The sequence below is a fragment of the Pelophylax lessonae genome, assembly GCF_965119305.1.
Source record: "Pelophylax lessonae genome assembly, chromosome: 12".
In the NCBI taxonomy this organism is placed as follows: Eukaryota; Metazoa; Chordata; class Amphibia; order Anura; family Ranidae; genus Pelophylax; species Pelophylax lessonae.
The window spans coordinates 199,783,255-199,807,010 of NC_138779.1; the positions used below are offsets into that span (position 1 = coordinate 199,783,255).

A 23,756-nucleotide genomic window follows, 5' to 3' on the forward strand; every position below is an offset into this window, starting at 1 on the left:
TTCACACACAGCTGACAAGACCGGAGGGGCTCCGGGGGGGGGGGGACATCTCTCCTCCTGCATCATAGCTCAGCATTAACACGCTGCTTCTTCTGCTATGTCTGCCTGCTAAATGTGAGCTGGAGGGGAGAGGTGACACCATGGAAATCACCCCCCCCAGAATGTCCCCCTCTACCTCCTGTGTAAGACTGCAGGGACCTAGAAAGTGACACCAGCGAGATCGGAGACATTGCAAGCAAGGCCCCATTCACACTTCAGCGTATGGGAACTGGGAACTTTCAGTGCCATCGTTTTTTAATGGCAACCCCTGATTTTGCTGAGACTGTCTTGCAACAAAACATGTGAGAACTGCAGCAAAACTAAGGTGACCAGATTTTTTTTATTGGCAAATGGCACGGGACTGCTTAATACACAGAGCACTGGGCACAGGACTACATAATTTACAGAGCACTGGGTACAGGACTGCATAACACACATAGTGCTGGGCACAGGACTGCATTATACACAGAGCGCCTGGTACAGGACTGCATAATACACAGAACACTGGGTACAGGACTGCATAATACACAGAGCACTGAGTATAGGACTACATAATACACAGCACTGGGCACAGGACTGCATAATAAACAGAGTGCTGGTACAGGACTGCATAGAACACAGAGCACTGGGTAGAGGACTACATAATTCACAGAGTACTGGGTACAGGACTGCATAGAACACAGAGCACTGGGTACAGGACTACATAACGCACAGAGCACTGGGCACAGGACTACATAATACACAGAGCGCTGGGCACAGGACTACATAATACACAGAGCGCTGGGCACAGGACTACATAATGCACAGAGCATTGGACACAGGACTACATAATACACAGAGCGCTGGGCACAGGACTGCATAATACACAGAGCGCCTGGTACAGGACTGCATAATACACAGAACACTGGGTACAGGACTGCATAGAACACAGAGCACTGGGTACAGGACTACATGATACCCAGAGCACTGGGCACAGGACTACATAATACACAGAGCATTGGGCACAGGACTACATAATGCACAGAGCATTGGGTACAGAACTACATAATACACAGAGCGCTGGGCACAGGACTGCATAATACACAGAGCGCCTGGTACAGGACTGCATAATACACAGAACACTGGGTACAGGACTGCATAAAACACAGAGCACTGGATACAGAACTACATGATAACCAGAGCACTGGGCACAGGACTACATAATACACAGAGCGCTGGGTACAGGTCTGCATAATACACAGAGCGCTGGGTACAGCAGGACTACATAATACACAGAGCGCCGGGCACAGGACTGCATAATACACAGAGCGCTGGGCACAGGACTGCATAATACACAGAACACTGGGTACAGGACTGCATAAAACACAGAGCACTGGATACAGAACTACATGATACCCAGAGCACTGGGCACAGGACTACATAATACACAGAGCGCTGGGTACAGGTCTGTATAATACACAGAGCGCTGGGTACAGCAGGACTACATAATACACAGAGCGCTGGGCACAGGACTACATAATACACAGAGCACTGAGCACAGGACTACATAATACACAGAGTGCTGGGCACAGAACTAAATACTACCCAGAGCACTGGGCAAAGGAGCGTAACACACAGAGCGCTGGGCACAGGACTACATAATACACAGAGCGCTGGGCACAGGACTACATGATATACAGGAGGGAGTTAGGCATAGAGTACAGGGTACAGAGGTTTGCTATGCTAAGGACACTTCTGCCCGATATCCATTTACCCTTCTCTCACAGATTATCTCTGCAGCCACCTTTTAGCCCTTCCCCCATAACAGCTAAACTCTCCATCCCTACATTTAGCTGCATCAGCTTTGACTCCTGCTCCCCCTCTGCCCTCACCTGTGTACAAACAGACCCCCCCCCCCCACCCCATCTACTCATCTCCCATTCTAAGCCCTCCATACAGTACATTTTTGGCTCTCCCTCTCCTCCACTGAACAGCAGCAGGAGCAGTAGTGAGATCGTCCAGCAGGGGGCGTCTGCATCTGAGCCACCAGGCTGTTTCTCAGCCAGCATGGGATGCCCTGTCTACATTAATTCGGCCCTGAATCCGGGGTCAAAACTGGGGACAGACTTGGACCAGGGACAGTGAGCTCAATCCGGGGATGTCTGGTCACCCTAAGCAAAAAAATGCCTGGCTTAAAATTTTATACATGAGCTTCTTTGGCACGTTTTTTCAGCAGAGGGAGGCCCCTTCAAAATAATTGGCGCTGCTCCAGAAATGCGTGAAAAATATGACGTGACAGCATCGTTCAGTTGTGAACAGGGCCTAAGAATGAGGGACGGAGGGTTTTGCTGCCATATAATAGTCAACTCAACAGGAATAAAAACATTATATTTCACAATCTTAGGGAGGGAGCCTTAACACTATGGGGTTTATGTATAAAAAGTTCACTGAACGAATGTGACACACATTCGCTCTGCTCCAACAGAATTTGCCATATTCTGTGGTATAGAATTATCTCTTATGATTACTAGCGCCATCTAGTGACCATAATGTGGTATTTGTTTTTAGAAATCAGAATCAGTAAAAAAAAATTTGGTCAATAGATGGTGCTAGCAATCATACAAGATACAATGACACTAATAATAAAGTACACAAATATAAAAGGAGAAGTACAGCCAAAGTTTGTTCTGCATTCCTGTGACTTTTTATCAACAGAGAGCGGGCCGAAATCCATCACAGAGCTGGTCCAGGCTCGTGTTTTATCACGACCATGGAGTCGGGATCCACCCACATGCCTGGACTGACACCCGGCTCAGCCTCTCAGCTGGCCGCTGAGAGGCTGAGCCGGCCACTCCCGTCCCCTCCACAGCCCAACGCTCCAGTGAGCGAGGAGGGGACAGAGCAGAGAGCTGCTGAATGAGCGTCACCAGCTCTCTGCTCACAGAGCTGTGATAACCAAGCAATCAGCAGTGTTTGATCGCTCTGATCTTAGTGTTGGAGGTGTAGAGGGCAGGGCACCAATGCTGCATCTACCTAGGTGCAAATAAAAAATCGCACAGGTGATCAAATACCACCAAAAGAAAGCTCTGTTTGTGGGAAAAAAAGGACGTAAATTAGTGCAATTGTCAGTTAACCACTTTAGCCCCAGCCCTATTTCGGACACTTTTTGTTCACAAGTTAAAACCAGTATTTTTTCCTAGAAAACTACTTAGAACCCCCAAACATTATATATATTTTTTTAGCAAAGACTCTGGAGAATAAAATGTCGGTCATTGCAAAATTTTTTGTCACGCGGTATTTGCGCAGCGGTCTTTAAAACGCCATTTTTTTGGAAAAAATTTGAAAAATCACATTTCACTGCATTTAAAAAATACTAAACAGTAAAGTTAGCCCATTTTTTTTGTATATTGTGAAAGATGATGTCACGCCGAGTAAATAGATACCAAACATGTTACGGTTTAAAATTGCGCCCCCCAGTGGGATGGCGACAAACTACGGTCAATAGAGATCTCAATCTGCGACGCTTTAAATTTATTTAACGGTTACCAGTTTAGAGTTAGAGTGTAGCTCTTTTTTTTTAATTATTGCCCACGCTCTGGCGATCGCGGCGATACCTCACATGTGTGGTTTGAACAGCGATTTCATTTGCGGCTCGACTTGCGTATACGTTTTTTTTTGTGCGCGAGCTAACGGTGACGGGGACGGCTAAATTTTTTTTTTTTTTTTTTTCCTATTTATTTTTTCTTTTTTTTTAAACTTTATTACAGGTTTTTAAAAAAAAAAAAATCTGATCACTTTTATTGCTGTCACAAGCAATGTAAACATCCCTGGTGACAGCAATATGTCGTGACAGGTACTCTTTATGGAGGGATCGAGGGTCTAAAAGACCCTAGACCCCTCCACTACACTTCCCTGTATGCAAAACGCCGAAAACGGCATTTTTGCATACAGCCGTTTTTCAAATCTGCCGCCTTTTGCAGCACAGTAACCCGGACGTGACGTCATGGACGCCGCCTCCGGGTTACGTCATTGGAGACCCGATCGATGCCGTTTCCGGCATTCATCGGGACTCCATCCAGCCGGCGGACGTGCCGGCTGGGTGCTCGGGGCTCCCGGTGGGACGGTAGCCCCGAGCAAACCCGCGGAAGGCGGCGGGAGGGGGGGGACGTCCCCTCCCGCCCCCCCGGGTAACGATCGAGCGGCTCCCGAGCCGCATCGATCGTTACCGACGGAAAGCCGACCGTCGGCTTCAAACAACGGTACCGGGATGATGCCTCTAGCTAGAGGCATCATCCCGGTATAACCCCGCAAAGTCTGATCACGTAGAGGTTACGTGACTGGTAGTAAAGTGGTTAAAGTCGCACAGCGCCGAATCGCAAAAAGTGGCCCAGACGTAAGACAGCAAAATCCTCTAGTGGTAAAGTGGTTAAAGAACTATGTCAGATGACCACTAGTGCCATCTAGTGGCTATAATGTGGTATTTGTTTTTAAATACCTCAATCAGAAAAAAAAGGTAATTTGGTCACTAGATGCCACTAGTGATCATACGAGGTAGTTCTATAACACAGAATACAGCAAATTTTGGTGGAGCTGTGCAAATGTGTGCCCTATTCAGAATGAATCACATGACATTGCACTAAGGTCCCTTTTACATGCCCCTTCCATTGTGGATTGCTTATGAGAGGCGGCTGAGTGGTGGTTTGCAGGCGTTCAGGAATGCTGCCTCCTGAAATTTTTTCTAAGCACAGCCCGATAAAATCAGGGACTGTCCCCGAAAATCAGGGGCATCTGGTCACCACCACCATACTTTACCACCCCTTCCACGATGGATCGCTTTTCAGTAGCAGCTGAGTGGTGGTTTTGCAGGTGTTTGAGAGGCGATATTACCTCCTGAACACCTGCAAATAGGATATTGCACCTGGCATTGTTTCTCGCATTGTTTCTCAGTGATGCATTGAAAATTTTAATGGTGTTTTATTTTTGACTGATTGTGTAATAAAAATTTAAATATGATATTTTGCTGTTAATGATTCTTGGAAAAAGACTTAAGTGGGAGGCACTTGACAGTATCGTGAATAAATATCACATGATTTGAATGCAATTAAATTTTGGTGGTGCCACCCTTGTATTTACAGTCGGTGTTTGCTGGAGGATGTCTGCCCAAGGGAAGGGAGATACTCATCTTTCTAATTATTGACCTCTCCTCTTTCTTCTTCTCTTATACCCCCAAATTCATCTTCATCTGTTCCTCTCTGAAGACCCACATAGACAACTCCTCTCTGATGGTCTACATAGACAACTCCCCTGTGTGAAGGCCCACATAGACAACTCCTCTCTCTAAAGGTCCACATAGACAAATTCCCTCTCTGAAGGTCCACATAGACAACTGGTCTCTCTGAAAGCCCACGTAGACATCTTCCCTCTCTGAAGGCCCACATAGACATCTTCCTTCTCTGAAGGCCCACATTGACAGCTGCCCTCTCTGAAGGTCCCCATAGACATCTTCCCTCTCTGAAGATCCACATAGACAACTGTCCTCTCTAAAGGTCCCAATAGACAACTGCCCTCTCTGAAAGTTTACATAGACAACTGCCCCCTATGAAGATCCACGTAGACAACTTCCATATCTGAAGGTCCCCATAGACAACTCCCCTACCTCATAGTCCCCATAGACAACTGCCCTCTCTGAAGGTCCACATAGACAATTCCTCTCTCTGAAGGTCCACATAGACCACTGCCCTCTCTCAAGGTCCACATAGACCACTGCCCTCTCTCAAGGTCTGCATAGACAACTGCCCTCTCTGAAGGTCCCCATAGACAACTGCCCTCTCTGAAGGTCCACATAAACAACTTCCCTCTCTGAAGGTCCACATAAACAACTTCCCTCTCTGAAGGTCCATATAGACAACTCCCATCTCTGAAGGTCCCCATAGACAACTCCCCTACCTCATGGTCCCCATAGACAACTGCCCTCTCTGAAGGTCCATATAGACCATTCCTCTCTCTGAAGGTCCATATAGACAACTGCTCTCTATCAAGGTCCACATAGACCACTACCCTCTCTCAAGGTCCCCACAGACAACTGCCCTCTCTGAAGGTCCCCATAGACAACTGCCCTCTCTGAAGGTCCACATAAACAACTTCCCTCTCCGAAGGTCCACATAAACAACTTCCCTCTCTGAAGGTCCATATAGACAACTCCCATCTCTGAAGGTCCCCAAAGACCACTGCCCTCTCTGAGAGCCTGCATAGACAATTGCCTTCTCTGAAGGTCCACATAAACAACTTCCCTTTATGAAGGTCCATATAGACAACTTCCATCTCTGAAAGTCCCCATAGACAACTTCCCTCTCTGAAGGGCCACATTGAGAAATTTTATCTCTGAGGGTTCCCGTAGACAACTCCCCGCTCTGAAAGTCCACATAGACAACTCCCCTCTCTGAAGGTCCCCATAGACAACTGCCCTCTAAAAGCCCACATAGACAACTGCCCTCTCTGAAGGTCCACAGAGACAACTGCCCTCTCTGAAGGTCCACAAAGACAACTGCCCTCTCTGAAGGTCTGCATAGACAATTCCTCTCTCTGAAGATCTCCATAGACAACTGCCCTCTTTGAAGATCCACATAGACAACGGTGTAGAATCATGTGTATATATACTCGATTCTACACTTCCGGGTAGGGGACGCATGCTGCTGGCGCACCGCTTTTGTTGTGATGAGTCACGGCAGAAGTCAATCAGCGGGTGCCAGGCCATAGATGATCGGCGGCACCTGCCGTTTAGCAAGGAAACAGGCTGCACAGAGCTCTGCACATGTAAACAATGCAAAGCTCCATCCTATCAGCAGGGATGTGCTGGATTTTGTTTCCCTACAGCAGAGATCTTCAAACTTCAAGACCAACCTTCACATTATATATATGTAAGTTCATTTCTATATGTATTAATGGAATAAATCCGAAATTATTATTTTTACCTATTTGATTTAAACATTGTTACTTGCCCACAAAGTCCCACCACTTTGGCTTGAGACACCAAAAAACCCCCTCTTTTTTCAAGATATAGGGACGGAGGCAAAACCTACTCTCACTACCTCGAGATTAAAACCCCCACCCCCTCGTGAGATCTTCAAACTTTGGCCCTCCAGTTGTTCAGGAACTACAATTCCCATCATGCCTAGTCATGTCTGTGAATGTCAGAGTTTTACAATGACTCATGGGACGTGTAGTTTTGCAACAGCTGGAGGGCCATAGTTTGAGGATCCCTGCCCTACAGGGAGAAAAAAAACCCGTAATATCCCTTAGTGAAAGCACCACACTGTGTACACATTTAACCCTTTGATTGCCCTAACTGCTAAACCCCTTCCCAGCCAGTGTCATTAGTACAGTGACAGTGCATATTTTTAGCACTGACCACTGTATTAGTGTCACTGATTCCCACAAAGTGTCAAAAGTGTCAGATAAGAGCAGATGATCTCGGGAGCCGCACATCAGAACAAGACCTGCTGTGTGTAGACAAGTGGCAGTCTCAGCCTGGACCCCCACTATGCCACGCCCCCAACACATTTCCCTCCACCTACTGGAGCTCATGAGTAAGCTCCAGTGGGTGGGGTGAAATGCGTTGGGGCCATGGCTGAGACTGCCACTTGTCTACACACAGCAGGTCTTGTTCTGATGTGCGGCTCCCTGGATCTTCTGCGCTTATCTGTCATTGTCTGGAGCGTGGCTGGGGCTCCTTCCCAGCCAGCACTCACAGTAGCAGGCACAGAACTACATTTCCTAGCAGCCTGAGTGACTCACAAACATACCAGACCGACTTTGCCGCATTGAGGGGCCAATAGATGGGGCCATGAATTGTAAAATCTTGGATGAGAACCTTCTTCCCTCAGCCAGAACACTGAAAATAGGTCATGGATGGGTCTTCCAACATGACAATGACCCAAAACATACCTCCAAGGCAACAAAGGAGTGTCTCAAGAAGAAGCACAATAAGGTTATTGAGTGGCCTAGCCAGTCTCAAGACCTTAATCCTATAGAAAATGTATGAAGGGAGCTGAAACTTCAAGTTGCCATACGACAACCAAGAAACCATAAGGATTTAGAGAAGATCTGTAAAGAAGAGTGGACAAAAATACCTCCTGAGATGTGTGCAAGCCTGGTCACCAACTGAAAGAAACGTCTTACCTCTGTGCTTGCTAACAAGGGTTTCTCCACCAAGTATTAAACCACATTTTGCTCGGGGATCAAATAATTATTTTACTCACTGAACTGCAACTTAATTTATAGCATTTGTTTTATGTGTTTTTTTTTTTCTGGATTTTTGGTTGATATTCTGTCTCTATCATTTAAAATACACCTATGATAAAAATTATAGACCCTTCATTTCTTTGTAAGTTGGCAAACTTACAAAATCTGCAGGGGATCAAATAATTATTTTCCCCACTGTATATCTGCAGATTTATTGCGTGTATCCACCTACAATGGTCAGTAGAGGAATTGTGCACATTCATGAGTAGTACATTAGGCATGCATTTTGCGCAGGATCTTCTGCTAGCTCTGCCAACAAGAACCCGCATTCCCTGCAGAAAATCATAGTTGCCAACATTTGAAAAAAAATTCCAGGGACATTTTGCAGCACAGCTATCAATTACTTACCAGTCCAATGCGGCAGCGCAGTCTAAATGACGGTCCCGCGCAGTACAATGTCAGATGGCGCAGCCACGCAGTGCGCCCCGAGAACCCACCCATTGTGTGACAATAGCGAATGAAAGTTCGCTATTGTCACACGGATCCTCCTCCTGGCTAATCAGGGAGCGGGTCCTCCCGCTTCCTGATTGGCCGAAAGGTATACCACCTCATGCCATTGGCCGAGGTCCGAGGCGGGAGGACTGAGGAGACGCGGGAGCCGGGACTAAAGAGAAGCTGCTGTGACTCGTGAGGTAAGTGCACGGGTCTCGGGGGGGGGGGGAACGCTGGCATCTCTGCATTGATTGGGGGCAATGCTGTGGGCACTCTGCAATGTATTGGGGCAATTCTGTGGGCACTCTGCAATGTATTGGGGGCAATGCTGTGGGCACTCTGCAATTGGGGGCATTGCTGTGGCACTCTGCAATGTATTGGGGGCATTGCTGTGGTACTCTGCAATGTATTGGGGGCATTGCTGTGGCACTCTGCAGTTTATTGGGGGCATTGCTGTGGCACTCTGCAATGTATTGGGAGCATTGCTGTGGCACTCTGCAGTTTATTGGGGGCATTGCTGTGGCTCTCTGCAATGTATTGGGGGCATTGCTGTGGCACTCTGCAGTTTATTGGGGGCATTGCTGTGGCACTCTGCAGTTTATTGGGGGCATTGCTGTGGCATTCTGAAATTTATTGGGGGCATTGCTGTGGCACTCTGCAATTTATTGGGGGCATTGCTGTGGCACTCTGCAGTTTATTGGGGGCATTGCTGTGGCACTCTGCAATTTATTGGGGGCAATGCTGTGGCACTCTGCAATTTATTGGGGACATGCTGGTCACTCTGCATTGACACCCCCCCCCCCTTTCCCCCATTGCTCAGTCTAAAGGTTTGCGCTCAGAATTTTTTTTATTTGCTCAGCACAGTAAAAAATTAGAGGGAACATTGCTTACCACACCCACTTCCCTGAAGCTCCGCCCACTCCACATAATTAATCTCCACCTACTTTTCTTCCGATTATAGGGTCTACTCAATAAAGAGAGAATTACAGGAAATTGAAAAGGGAATTTTAAACTTAAGGCCAAAGTGGCAGAGTTGGAATAATTCTCCCATTCAGCTGCACTACTTCTGCCTAAAAGTTTAAAAATTCTCATCACAATTCCCTGCAATTCTAAAGTGTCAAAAGTGCTCAGGTGTGACCATACAATATAATGTAATATGTAAATATAAATAAAGTGCAAGGTGTAAATAAGTACATTGCCGGGACAATGTAAATTACCCGGGACAGGCTCCTATTTGCCGGGACTAAAAACGGGACAGTTGGCAAGTATGGAAAATATGGAAATGTCCGTGTGACTGAGCCTTTAAAATCACATCGGTCTATGAGGATGAAGAATGGAGATCTGTTTTAGCTAAGGCAGGCAGAAGGCATTGAAATGGTTAATAGCGTTGGAGCATGTCCAGTTGATGGAAGAATTTTCTGGGCTGGCCGTATGAAAAGAATAGGTGGATCAGTTAAAGTTTTACTTAGTTTCCTTTCATCAGAATAGAAACTTTATATATATTTATAGGAGCGGAGAGACACAGAAGCCAAACAAACCTCAAGAAGAAGACATGACATAACAAGCAAGGTAACAATTGCTGGGACTTCCTTAAATGCTTTTGATATTTTATATGGGAATGTATCGATTTAGAAGCAGTCAGGCTGCGTTCACACCCGAGTGTTGATCTTTTGGGTGTTTTTTGAGCGTTTGTGTACAGCTTTTTAAGCGTTTTTGAGCTTTGGATTTTTTTTAGTTAGCCAATAGAGAAAAAAATCATCTATTTTATCATTTGTTGCTATTTTTTTTTTTTTTAGCTTTATTCGCTTTTTACTTATTTTTTTTTTTTTTTTTTTGTAAGGGGTTAGGTTTTTAAAAGAGAAGTATAGCCAAAGCTAGTTTGGCTGTACTTCTCCTGTGGATCACAGGAGTGTAGTTTTTTCTGCACTCCTGTGACCCGTTGTTCCGTGAAAAAACCCTACCCGTGAAAATTCCCTACCCTCGTCACTTCCTCTTCACATACGTCATGGAACAGCTGAGCCGCTTCCCAATGCGCATGCTCACAGCTCCAGAGGGTAGGGAATTCTCACGGGGTAGGGTTTTCTAACATTACACCGCATCAGCTGTTGCCCGCGGGTACATTAAATCATCTCCGCTCCTACCCCAGTTACATAGTTACATAGTAGGTGAGGTTGAATAAAGACAATAGTCCATCCAGTTCAACCTGTGTAGGTGTGTGTGGCTGTAATCATCTCACATAGCCCTTAATGTTCTGATCCTTGAGATGTACGTCTAAGAGTCTTTTGAAAGCCACCATACTTCCCGCAGAAACCACCTCTTGTGGTAGAGAATTCCATAATCCTGTAGCCCTAACAGTAAAGAACCCCCCTACGTTGCCTGAGGTTAAAACGCTTCTCCTCTAATCGCATTGTATGCCCTCGAGTCCTCATGCAATCCCTTCGAATGAACAGCTTTTTTTCTAAGCTGAGATCTCCATTGAGATATTTATAAATTGCTATCATGTCCCCCCTCAGGCGTCTCTTCTCCAGGGAGAATAAATTGAGAACCCAGTGACTTCCCTGATCTCGGCTACTAAATGTAAAAGTGGCGGCGGGTCTATGAAAATATAACTCACAGAGCCGAGATCTCCGTGATTTATATTTTCATACACCCGCCGCTTTTACATTTAGGAGCCGAGATCAGGGAAGTCACAGAGGTAGGAGCGGAGATGATTTAATGTGGCAGCGGAGATGATTTAATGTACCCGCGGCAACAGCTGATGTGGTCTAACGTTACACATCACTACCCCGTGAAAATTCACTACCCTCCGCAGCTATGAGCATGCGCAATGGTAAGCTGCTCAGCTGTTCCATGTTGTATGTGCACCGGAAGTGACGAGGGTAGGGAATTTTCACGAGGTAGGGTTTTTTAAACGTTACACCGGTATCAGCAGACAGCGGGCTGATGTATAAATATATATTTTTTTCATTCTTTACTATTATTTTTTTACATACTTCCATCAGAGTAATTCAGCGTCACCATAGTAACAGTGTACTACAGGAGGGGCGGGGGGGGGGGGGGGAATCAGGTTTTTTTTCCTTTTTTAAACTTTTTTTGCTGTTACAATGAAGGTCATTGTAACAGCAAAGTTTTCAACTGGTGATCTGTGATTAACTACAGCTAATCACAAAGGACAGCGTGCTGTGATTGGACCTCACTACCATGTGATAGTTGTGGGCCAATCACACCATAGACAACACAGCTGTTATGAATGAATTCAATCACATGAGCACCGAGCCCCGAGTATCGGTGGACACAGAGCGCTGTTAAATCTGGAGAAGGAACATGACGTACATGTACATTATGGTGCCTGTACGTGCCGCCCCACCGCAGTATATTCTCCTCTGTTTTTTCTGGGCCTGAGGAATGTCCCATTTTATCCAGGGCTTGCATGGCTTGCTCCAGCCATTCCTTAAAACTCTCCTCACCGGCAGGCATTGGCTGTTTCCCTAAAAAGGCTCTCAGTTTTCAGTACCCAGACCCAGTGTATGTTGGGTTATTCTTCTGAAACTTCACCACAAAGTCTCTCAAAGTGACCATGAATTCAGACCCTATCATGGCTCCAGGAGATAGGATGGCTCTTTCTTTCATGTATTCTCTTGCATTAACATGATCTAATTCAGTTGGAAAAAAGTTACCATAAATACCACTTAAGCCCCGGAAGATTTTACCCCCTTCCTGACCAGGGCCTATTTTGCGATTCGGCACTGCGTGAATTTAACGGACAATTGCGCGGTCGTGCGACGCTGTACCCAAATGAATTTGACGTCCTGTTTTTCCCACAAACAGAGCTTTCTTTTGGTGGTATTTGATCACTTGTGCGATTTTTTGATCATGCGCTATAAACAAAAAAAGAGCGACAATTTTGCAAAAATAATATTTTTCACATTAATTCCCCCCCCCCCCCCCCCCAAAAAAAATTTTAAAAATCTAAATTTTTTAACATTCTAGGCCAATTTGTTTTCTGCTACATATGTTTGGTAAAAAAAAAATCGCAAAAAGCGTATTTTGATTGGTTTGTGCAAAAATTATTGCGTTTACTAACTAAGGGAAAGATTTTTGTCATTTTTATTGTTTTTTTTTTAATGAGTAATGGCGGCGATCTGCGGTACTGCAACATTGCGGCGGACAGATCGGACCCTTAACTGACATTTTTGACACTTTTGGGGGTACCAGTGACATTACTACAGTAATCAGTGCTATATATATGCACTGTTACTGTAAAAATGACACTGGGAGGGAAGGGGTTAACTTTATTGGAGAGGAAGGGGTTAAGTGTGTCCCTAGGGGCGTGTTTCTTACTGTGATTGGATGTGGCTTTGTGTGTAACAGCACAGATCAACCGTCCTACATAGCAGGACCGAGTGATCTGTGCTTTTACACAGGGTAGAATGACAGGCGGCTTTGTTTACATTAGCCGCCTGCCTTTCACCCTCTCCACCCGACGATCGCGAGTGACCAGTGGACATCGGGTCCGCCGGTCACACGCGCCGGCTTCTTCGGGTACGAGCGGGGGTGGGAGTGGGCCTCCGGCGGCACGCGCTCGCCCCCTATTCGCTTCCAGGCTAGTGACGTACCGGTACGTCACTTTGCCTGGGAGGGGCTGACCGCCGCCGTATATAGTCGGGCGGCGGTCGTCAAGTGGTTAAGGAAATATTATTGTCCTAAAAGTGAAATTTAGGGTAGTTTAAACTGTTGATACCAGCGTCTACAGCCACCCAACATTTTCCAAATCCCAGGGCACACTGTTATGGAAATCTCCCTTTTAAAGGCATGTTTATATTCCTCCAAAACCCCAACATTTGACCAGTTTACTCCCACCAAATGTATCCACATGTGGGGAAAGCACCATATTTTGTAGGCCCATGAAGGAGTGAAAAAAGCTGACCATTCCAAACTAATAGGCATACTGAAAATAGAGGTCTTAGCAATTATGGAACTATTCAATTTCCTTTTATAACTGACCCAAATGGATTTATTTTATGAGATGGAAAATAATGTACAAAATTCAACAAAATAACAACCACAATTCATCTTTCGGTGCTAATATCTTTTATTGTACCAATACTGTCTAATCATGGCTGGCGTTACTTTTCCCCAGGAGACCGGTTCAACTATAAGAATGGATGTAGGCTATGGATTTAGTCCTCTTTCCGATGAGGAAATACGGGAGATTGCACAAGCTCTACAAGAAAGTGATGCCACATCAAGAGGTGGTACTGTGTCCGAAGCTGAGCTACGAGGGATCATAAATGCATTGCAGGGAGCTGCAAATCCTATAGAAAACATTCCTGTAACTGGAGAAACAGGATCAGAAAAGTCCACTTTTGGCAACGTCATCCGGGGTCTTGATGATGATGCAATTGAAGGTGCTGCTAAAACTGGAGTAGTAGAAACCACAAAATATCCAGCAGCTTCCCCACATCCCCAGTAAGTATGACTTTGTTTCTTTAACCACTTGCCGACCGCCGCAAGTAAATATACTGCGGCGGTCAGCCCTGGCCAGGCAAAGTGACGTATATATACGTCACTAGCCTGTGACCGGCTTGTGAGCCAAAAGCGGGCGAGTGCGCGTCTGCTGAGGCGCGCGCCCGCCGCGGCTCGTTCACTAAGCAGTCAGTGCATGTGACCGGCGGACCCGATGTCAGCCGGTCACTCGGGGATCGTCGGTAGAGAGGGAGAAAGGCAGGCGGCTAATGTAAACAAGCCGCCTGTCATTCTCCCCTGTGTAAAAATGGAGATCAGACGGTTCTACTATGTAGGACCGTTGATCTCTGTTTTTACAATAGGAGACATGTCCCATCACAGTTAGAAACACGCCCCTAGGGACACACTTAACCCCTCCCTCTCCAATACAGTTAACCCCTTCCCTGCCAGTGTCATTTTTGCAGTAACAGTGCATATGTATAGCACTGATTACTGTAGTAATGTCACTGGTAACCCCAAAAGTGTCAAAAATGTCAGTCAAGGGTCTGATCTGTCCGCCGCAATGTCGCAGTCCCGCAAAATAAATCGCAGATCGCCGCCATTACTCGTTAAAAAAAAAAAAACACCAAAAATGACAAAAATCTTTCCCTTTGTTAGTAAACGCGATAACTTTTGCGCAAACCAATCAAAATACGCTTTTTGCGATTTTTTTTTACCAAACATATGTAGCATAAAACAAATTGGCCGAAAATTTTAAAACATTTTGATTTTTACATTTTTTTGGGGGAATTTCATATAAAAAATGTGAAAAATATTGTTATTTTTGCAAAATTGTCGCTCTTTTTTTGTTTATAGCTCATGATAAAAAAAATCGCACAGGTGATCAAATACCACCAAAAGAAAGCTCTGTTTGTGGGAAAAAAAGGACGTCAAATTTGTTTAGGTACAGCGTCGCACGACCGCGCAATTATCCGTTAAAGTCACGCAGTAAAAAATCGCAAAAAAAACCCTGGTCAGGAAGGGGGTAAAATCCTCCGGGGCTTAAGTGGTTAAGAAGACGCTAGAAAAAGAACTTGTAATACAAGAAAGGTAACATGCCTACACGTTCATCACATTTACAGTAAATCTGTGGTAAAGGCTACAAATATGTAAAAAACAATGTTCCTTTATAAAGACTTGTTCCAGTATCCTATACAATGACGTAGATAATGTGTGTTCATAAAAATAATAAGATGAGCAGGAGCTTGATATATTTCTTATGTAGCATTTGCCTCAACACAGGTCACAAATGGAGAAGGTGGTCCATTGCTACATGAGCATTGACCTAGAGTTTCAGGTCTAGTTAGAGATAAGGTGGCATATCACGATTGATCGTTTGGTCCCCTATATAAAGAACACCATTCAACTCCTCAACTGATAAAAGTGACCATGTGATAAATGGCCAGGGTTATTTGTAAAGGAAGCCCAAGCCCATGGAAGCCCATAATTGAGGCCATATACTTACTTTTCCGGTGGTCTGTGCCTTCAAACTCAGGGGCACTTTGTTGCTCCCCTTGCACTGCAGGTATTCCACACTTCCAGGTGCGTAAATATCGGCTTTTCCTGCCACACTCTGGTTGTCCTCTTGCCAGATCTACATCACTACAGGACAGTGCCGGTACAAGGTCATCTAGAGCCCAGGAAAAAAAACGACAAAACGCCCCCCCCCCCCCCCCGTCCCCCACAAGATGTATGAAGGTTATATGGCAGCATCTTTACACCCTAAAAATAAATTTCCCCTTCTCCCAGGACAAATCTGCCCCCCTGCTGAAATCCCCCTCCGAGCATGAATATTTGCTCCATCCCCACTCTTCCTATCACTATTACTCTACCCCTCAAATTTCCCCTCCAAGTACACATCCTCTCCTTTCACTCCAAATCCCCCCTCCCAGCACAAACCCCCCCAATCCCTCCTCCCAGCACAATCCCCTCCCCCCTCCCCCACATCCACATTTCCCCTCCTGGCACATATTTGCCCCAATCATCCCAACTAGCTCAAATCCCCCCCCCCCCCCCCCTACACACACACACACATACATTTCCTCCTCCTAGCACAAACACGCCCCAATCATCCCTACTAGCACAAATCCCCCCCAAAGAATTCTCCCCCCTAGCACCAATACCCTTCCCCCTCTACCATATCATCTCTTTTAGCACAAACAAAAACCCCCCTTCTTGCACAACCCCTCCTCCCCATCCCCCTCCTAACACAAATCCCCCTAGATCACCTTTCCGAGCACATCTCCCAAATGTCCCCACCTACAACAATTCTTTCCTCCTACTGCCCCCTAATTTCCCCCACCCAACACAAATCCCTTCACCCCCAATCTCCTCATGGTGCCCTCCCACCTCACATGATACCAAAGTGCCCAGGGCAGCCGTCCCTCCTGCCCACCCCTTGTGCCAACCCTGCTACAGGATGTGTAAGCCATTTGGAGGAACCACAGAATTTGGAGAAAATATTCAACACATCCAGAAGTATGCTCTACGTTGAGTGGCCTAGGAGCAGAGTTTGAAGGCACAGGTCACCTGGAAGGTAGGTATACATCATTTTCTTTTACAGTGTGGACTATCTTTAACAGTGACGAGGTGGCGCAGGGCTGCTGTAATGGAAACCCCTACTGAGAGAAATTCTGTAGTTACCACTGCTGATCTCCTTCTGAAAAATGCTAGCCACCAGGTTGCTGACCCATAACAGATATAAAGATTGGGAAATTCTGAGTTAGTCGAGAGTTCTTTGGCCTGCATATTTGTTCTGAGCCAGTCTCTAACAAATCACTGAAGTAATTGTATCTCAATGGCAGCCAGATAACTAGTATTTTCAGAACTCAGCAATGGTTGGCCTAATACTTTCCAATTATTGGTTTTCCCTAAACCCACCTCCAGCCAAAACCTTCTTTGGTTAGGAGGCTTTGTCAAGTTTTTGTTGCTCATAGAGGAAAAAGAAGTAAAGCGCAAAAGAGAACAGTCAATGGAAAGTCCAATATTTTAGATACTGCATGCACTTCATGCATCATAGGAAAGCAACATATACTCATATATAGAGTCAATAAAAGGCCATATCTTCTACATGCTAATGTGTTTTGCACAGCACAGTATTTGCAAAATTTAATGAAGATCTATATTAAATGTTCTTAACCACTTCTGGACCGGAAGGATTTGCCCCCTTACTGACCAGGCCATTTTTTGCGATTCGGCACTGAGTTATTTTAACGGACAATTGCGCGGTCGTGCAATGCTGTACCCAAATAAAATTGATGTCCTTTTTTTTCCACAAATAGAGCTTTCTTTTGGTGATATTTGATTACCTGTGCGATTTTTATTTATTGCGCTATAAACAAAAAAGGACAACAATTCTGAAAAAAAAAAAAAACGATATTTTTCACTTTCTGCTATAAAACATTTCCCCCGCAAAAAAAAAAAAAAATCAAATGTCTTCATCCTTTTAGGCCAATTTGTGTTCTGCTACATATTCTTGGTAAAAAAAAATCCCAATAAGCGTATCTTCATTGGTTTGTGCAAAAGTTATCATGTCTACAAACTAGGGAAAAGATTTATGTCATTTTTATTTTTATTTTTTTTACTAGTAATGACGAGGATCTGCGATTTTAAGCGGGACTGCAACATTTCGGCGGACAGATTGGACCCCTAACTGACACTTTTGACACTTTTGGGGGGACCAGTGACATTACTACAGTAATCAGTGCTAAAAATATGCATTGTTACTGTAATAATGACACTGGCAGGGAAGGGGTTAACCCAGGGGTGATCAAAGGGTTAAGTGTGAGCCTAGGGCAGAGTTTTCTAACTGTATGGGGGTGAAACTTGTGAAATAAATGCAAAGATCTGTGATCCTATACAGTATAGGAGGATCATAGACACTCTGTGATCATTTCAGAGAGAACAACGGTCTGCTGTGTTTACAACAACAGACCGTCGTTCTTTCTCAGTGGGGAGCGATCACGGGTGCCCAAGGGCAATCGCTGCCGACGGTCCTGTGGATCGGCATCCCCGCTGCCTAGTGTCTCCCGACTCCCCTGCTGGCCAGACTCCACCATATTTAAGGGCTGACCCAGCCACCCTTCCAGGCCCTTTGCCTGGGGATTGGGCAGATTCCCCCAAGTATGCAGACCAGGACGTCCTGGCCTCCACCCACTACCTTCCAGAAGCTTCTCCAAATTTCTACATCCAGGGGGGAGGTACCAGAGACCTGCACTGTAGAGCCATCCAGCCTGACCTGCAGTAACCCAACCTAACTATAGACTCACACAGTTACCATGAGTCATACCAAAATAAACGTACCTACACTAACACAAATAGCACACCAGAGGGTGCTACTCTGTATATGTTGCATACTTACCAGCAGCACCTGAAAAGTTGCATCATGTACTTCTCTTTTTGGTTTGTATAATGAAAAGGTTTGGCAATTTTCTCCCCACTTTGCCTTATTAAAAAGTTTCATCAAGTTTCAACTTGTATTTACCAAGCGAGGTGAATATAATACCTCTTCTATTTTAGGGGAGTGCAGTTAGGACTTTTTTTTTTTTAAGTGGTTAGTATCACCTTTACCAAAAGAAAAAAAAAAAAGATAAAGGGCGCCTGTAAATAAAAAACAAAAATTTGCAGCTTTAAATGAAATGTAAAAATGCCCATGCCATAGGTGAAGGCCATTTACGTACCTCCTAAAGCCTGATTGAATCAGAGAAAGAGCTCACTCCTGTGGTGGTTAAGGTGAGCAGTAATGACTATGCCTTACTTAGCAACATTCTAGGAGTATTCCAGTCAGGTTTCATGGGGTATGTAAATGGCCTACATCTATAGCAAGGACATTATTCATTCTTAGTTAGATCTGCACAGTTGGTTTTTATCTACTGATGCCCCTTACCTGCACAGGCAGTTTGTAAAGGTGAACTAGCCCTTTTAAAGACTAGCAGGATCTCTTTACCACTTAAGTCCCGGAAGATTTTACCCCCTTCCTGACCAGGGTTTTTTTTGCGATTTTCGTGCGACGCTGTACCTAAACAAATTTGACGTCCTTTTTTTCCCACAAACAGAGCTTTCTTTTGGTGGTATTTGATCACCTGTGCGATTTTTTGATCATGCGCTATAAACAAAAAAAGAGCGTCCATTTTGCAAAAACAACAATATTTTTCACATTTTTTTTATATGAAATTCCCCAAAAAAAATGTAAAAATCAAAATTTTTTAACATTTTCGGGCAATTTGTTTTATGCTACATATGTTTGGTAAAAAAAAAATCGCAAAAAGCATATTTTGATTGGTTTACGCAAAAGTTATCGCGTTTACTAACTAAGGGAAAGATTTTTGTCATTTTTGTTGTTTTTTATTTAACGCGTAATGGCAGCGATCTGCGATTTTTTTTTTTTTTTTTGCGGGACTGCGACATTGGGGCGGACAGATCGGACCCTTGACTGACATTTTTGACACTTTTGGGGTTACCAGTGACATTACTACAGTAATCAGTGCTATACATATGCACTGTTACTGTAAAAATGACACTGGCAGGGAAGGGGTTAACTGTATTGGAGAGGGAGGGGTTAAGTGTGTCCTAGGGGCGTGTTTCTAACTGTGATTGGACATTGCTACTAGTGTAGAAACAGAGATCAACGGTCCTACATGGTAGAACCGTCTGATCTCCATTTTTACACAGGGGAGAATGACAGGCGGCTTGTTTACATCAGCTGCCTGCCTTTCTCCCTTCCTGGCGAACGATCGAGAGTGACTGGCGGACATCGGGTCTGCCGGTCACACGCACTGACTTGTTAGGGAACGAGCCGCGGCGGGCTCGCGCCTCAGCTATAGCCTCACAAGCCAGTGACAGGCTAGTGACATACCGGTACGTCACTTTGCCTGGCCGGGGCTTTGCCTGGCCGGTCGGCAAGTGGTTAAAATGTCATGCTTCAGAACTTATGCAAAAATGTTTTTTTTTTTTTTTGTTTTTTTTAGGAATGTTTCTGAAATTAGTTCTTCGGAATTATCTGAAATTATCTCAGAGCAGCACGTAGAGGAAATTAAGGCAGCTTTAGAAGATGGTGACCTATGTACCGCAACTGAAAGAATCAATCAGACTCTAAAAGAGATTGAAAATGCTCCATTAAACATTGCAGTAACAGGAGAGACGGGATCGGGAAAGTCTACTTTTGTCAATGCTATCCGCGGCCTGGATAATGATGAAGAAGAAGGTGCTGCTAAAACAGGAGTCACAGAGACCACCATGAAACCAAAACCCTATCCACATCCACAGTACAGAAATGTGACACTTTGGGATCTACCCGGAATTGGGTCCCCAAATTTTAACCCTAATGATTACCTCAAAGATGTTGAGTTCCAACTATATGACTTTTTTATAATCATGTCATCGGAACGTTTCCGACACAATGATAGGGAGCTGGCTAAAGAGATCAAGTCCATGGGAAAGAAATTTTACTTTGTGCGATCAAAAGTAGACTCAGACTTGCACGCTTCTCAAAAACGTCGTAAGAAGTCGTATGATGAAGAAAGTATATTGAAAGAGATTCGGGATAACTGTATTAAATGCCTAAATGAGGGGGGGATAAAAGATCCAAAGGTGTTTCTCCTCTCCTCTCTGGACTTTAACAAATATGACTTCAATCAATTGCAAGAGACACTAGAACAGGAACTTCCAAGTCAAAAGCGACACGTGTTTATGTTATGTTTGCCCAATATTTCTCTCCCAATTTTAGAAAAGAAAAGAAAAGCCTTAAGGAAGCAGATCTGGAAGTGGGCAACTCTTTCCTGTGCTGTGGCAGTAGTCCCTCTTCCAGGGCTGTCAGTGGCTTGTGATGTTGGCATCTTGGTGAGAGAAATGAGGAAATATCGGGATGCATTTGGCCTGGATCAAAGATCTCTTCAAAAGTTGGCCGACAGATTTGATAAAGATGTAAGTGAGTTGAAGTCTGTGATCAAGTCACCTATAGTGGTACAAGAGATAAACAAAGAGCTTGTCACCACCTTATTAACCAGAGGAGCAACCGGGTCACTCATGTTCATCAAAAGTGTATCTAAAATTATACCTGTGATTGGCAGTATCCCAGCGTCTGGTGCAACATATTACATGCTTTACTGCTTCTTGAAAGATATTGCTGAGGATGCAGTAAGAGTTCTCGAAAAAGCGTTAGAGTCTCCAGTTTAGAAAATGTTATCATATGTTGGATACTCAAATAAATGCTACATCCATAGCTTCAAATAAACCTATATATTACTTATTGCAAATGTACACACTATGGCTAAATGTGTGTGGACTCCTAACCATCACACCTACTATTTGGCTCAACGTGTATGGACACCCATCCCAAGTATTGACTTTAGGTGTTTCCAGTGAAGGGTACTGTTAATGATACACCAATCAATTGTGCATTTCCAACCTTCAGCTACAATTTGGGATAGGGCCTTTTCTGTTCAGCATCACTACGTCCCTGTGAACAAAGCCAACTCCATGAAGACATGGTTTGATGAATTTGGTATGAAGTGGCCTGAATAGAGAGCCCTGACCTCAACCCCAATTGACCTTTAAATGAACCTTTGGGATAAATTAGAATGCCAATTTCTAGCCAGGTCTTCTCATCTAACATCAGCAACTGACTTTGTAAGTATTCTTTTGGCCAAATAGGTTGAAATCCCCACAGGCATACTACAAAATCTTCCAACACCGTGGAGGCTGTTATAGCTGTAAAGAAGGGACCAACTTCATATTAGTGCCCATGGTAATGGAATGGGGTGATCAGCAAGCTTACATTGGAGTGATGGTCAGGTGTTCACAAACATTTCGCTGCGTAGTGTCCATTGCATCCAAAAACAAGTCCAAGTCTTTCCTTAACCACTTAAGCCCCGGAAGATTTTACCCCCTTCCTGACCAGGGGGTATTTTGCGATGCGGCACTGCGTGACTTTTGCGCGGTCGTGCGACGATGTACCTAAACGAATTTGGCGTCCTTTTTTTCTCACAAACAAAGCTTTCTTTTGGTGGTATTTGATTACCTGTGCGATTTTTTTGATCATGCGCTATAAACAAAAAAAGAGCATCAATTTTGCAAAAATAACAATATTTTTCACATTTTTTTATATGAAATTCCCCCCCAAAAAAATGTAAAAATCAAAATTTTTTAACATTTTCGGCCAATGTGTTTTATGCTACCTATGTTTGGTAAAAAAAAATTGCAAAAAGCGTATTTTGATTGGTTTGCGCAAAAGTTATCGCGTTTACTAACAAAGGGAAAGATTTTTGTTGTTTTTTTTTAACGCGTAATGGCTGCGATCTGCGATTTTTTTTTTTTTTTTGCGGTACTGCGACATTGCGGCGGACAGATCGGACCCTTGAATGACATTTTTGACACTTTTGGGGTTACCAGTGACATTACTACAGTAATCAGTGCTATACATATGCACTGTTACTGCAAAATTACACTGGTAGTGAAGGGGTTAACTTTATTTGAGAGGGAGGGGCTGTGTGTGTCCCTAGGGGCGTGATTCTAACTGTGATTGGCTGTGGATTGAGCTGTAGAAACAGTGATTAACGGTCCTACATAGTAGAACCGTGTGATCACAGTTTCTACACAGGGGAGAATGACAGGCGGCTTGTTTACATTAGCCGCCTGCCTTTCTCCCTCTGCAGCAACGATCGCAGAGTGACTGGCGGACATCGGGTCCGCCGGTCACACGCGCGGTGGGGGGGGGGTCCCTGACCACGCGGGAGCGCGCCTCCGGGGGCGCGCGGGAGCTCCCTAGACCCTCACAGGCTAGCGATGTAGATCTACGTCACTTTGCCTGTGAGGGGCTGACTGCCGACGTAAATCGTCGTTAGGCAGTCGGCAAGTGGTTAACAACCTGTTATAGTGCACTTTATAAAACCTTTCCCCTCTTCTTCAAAGGAAATCAGTCATAGGATAAGCAATGAGGCCCTCATTACTGACCGAATCCTCTACATATTCTGCTTGTTAGGTGCCATGCTGACCCTCCACTTTTTTTGAATCTCTGATTTAGAACAAGTATACTGATAAGAACTTTTGATTTTTCACTCTCCTGATTTGCATATTTGTTGTAAATCAGAGGCTAAGAAAATTGTAAAATGAATCAGTAAAACAGCCAGGTTTCTATTATAGTTAGAAGGAGGTCCTGTATGTAGTGGTGATCCCTATGTTTCTCTCATGATAGGTTGTCTACCTACCTAACTGGAGAGTCTAGTGACACAGTTGCCAATACATTTCTCTTTAATCTTTTAAAGGGGCAAATTCATCTAATCTTCTTTCGAAATTTTCAAAATTAACCCATTCAGGCCCATCTATTCACATAAATGCAGCCCCACTGGAACATGGCTTTTTTCAGTGGGGCCGTATATTTGTGTATCTCCCTTGGCGCTGGGAGCGTGCCACACGGTACACTCCCAGCACAGAGACTGGGGTCCAAACGGGAGGCCTGGGCCCCGTACTAACAATCGGGATCTGGGTCACCTTATCGCTATGAT

General features: G+C 44.7%; 1 protein-coding gene across 1 annotated transcript; it reads left to right on the forward strand.

The window, feature by feature from the left end:
- Nucleotides 1-13,867: 13,867 nt before the first annotated feature.
- On the forward strand, nt 13,868-21,553 carry LOC309568331 (interferon-gamma-inducible GTPase 10-like; the record flags this gene model as incomplete). The annotated part of the gene is made up of 2 exons (XM_082273995.1): nt 13,868-14,220; nt 20,223-21,553. The coding sequence occupies 2 exons, from the start codon at nt 13,868-13,870 to the stop codon at nt 21,427-21,429; spliced, it is 1,560 nt and encodes a 519-aa protein (XP_082130121.1). The 3' UTR covers nt 21,430-21,553.
- Between the last annotated feature and the right edge of the window lie 2,203 nt (nt 21,554-23,756).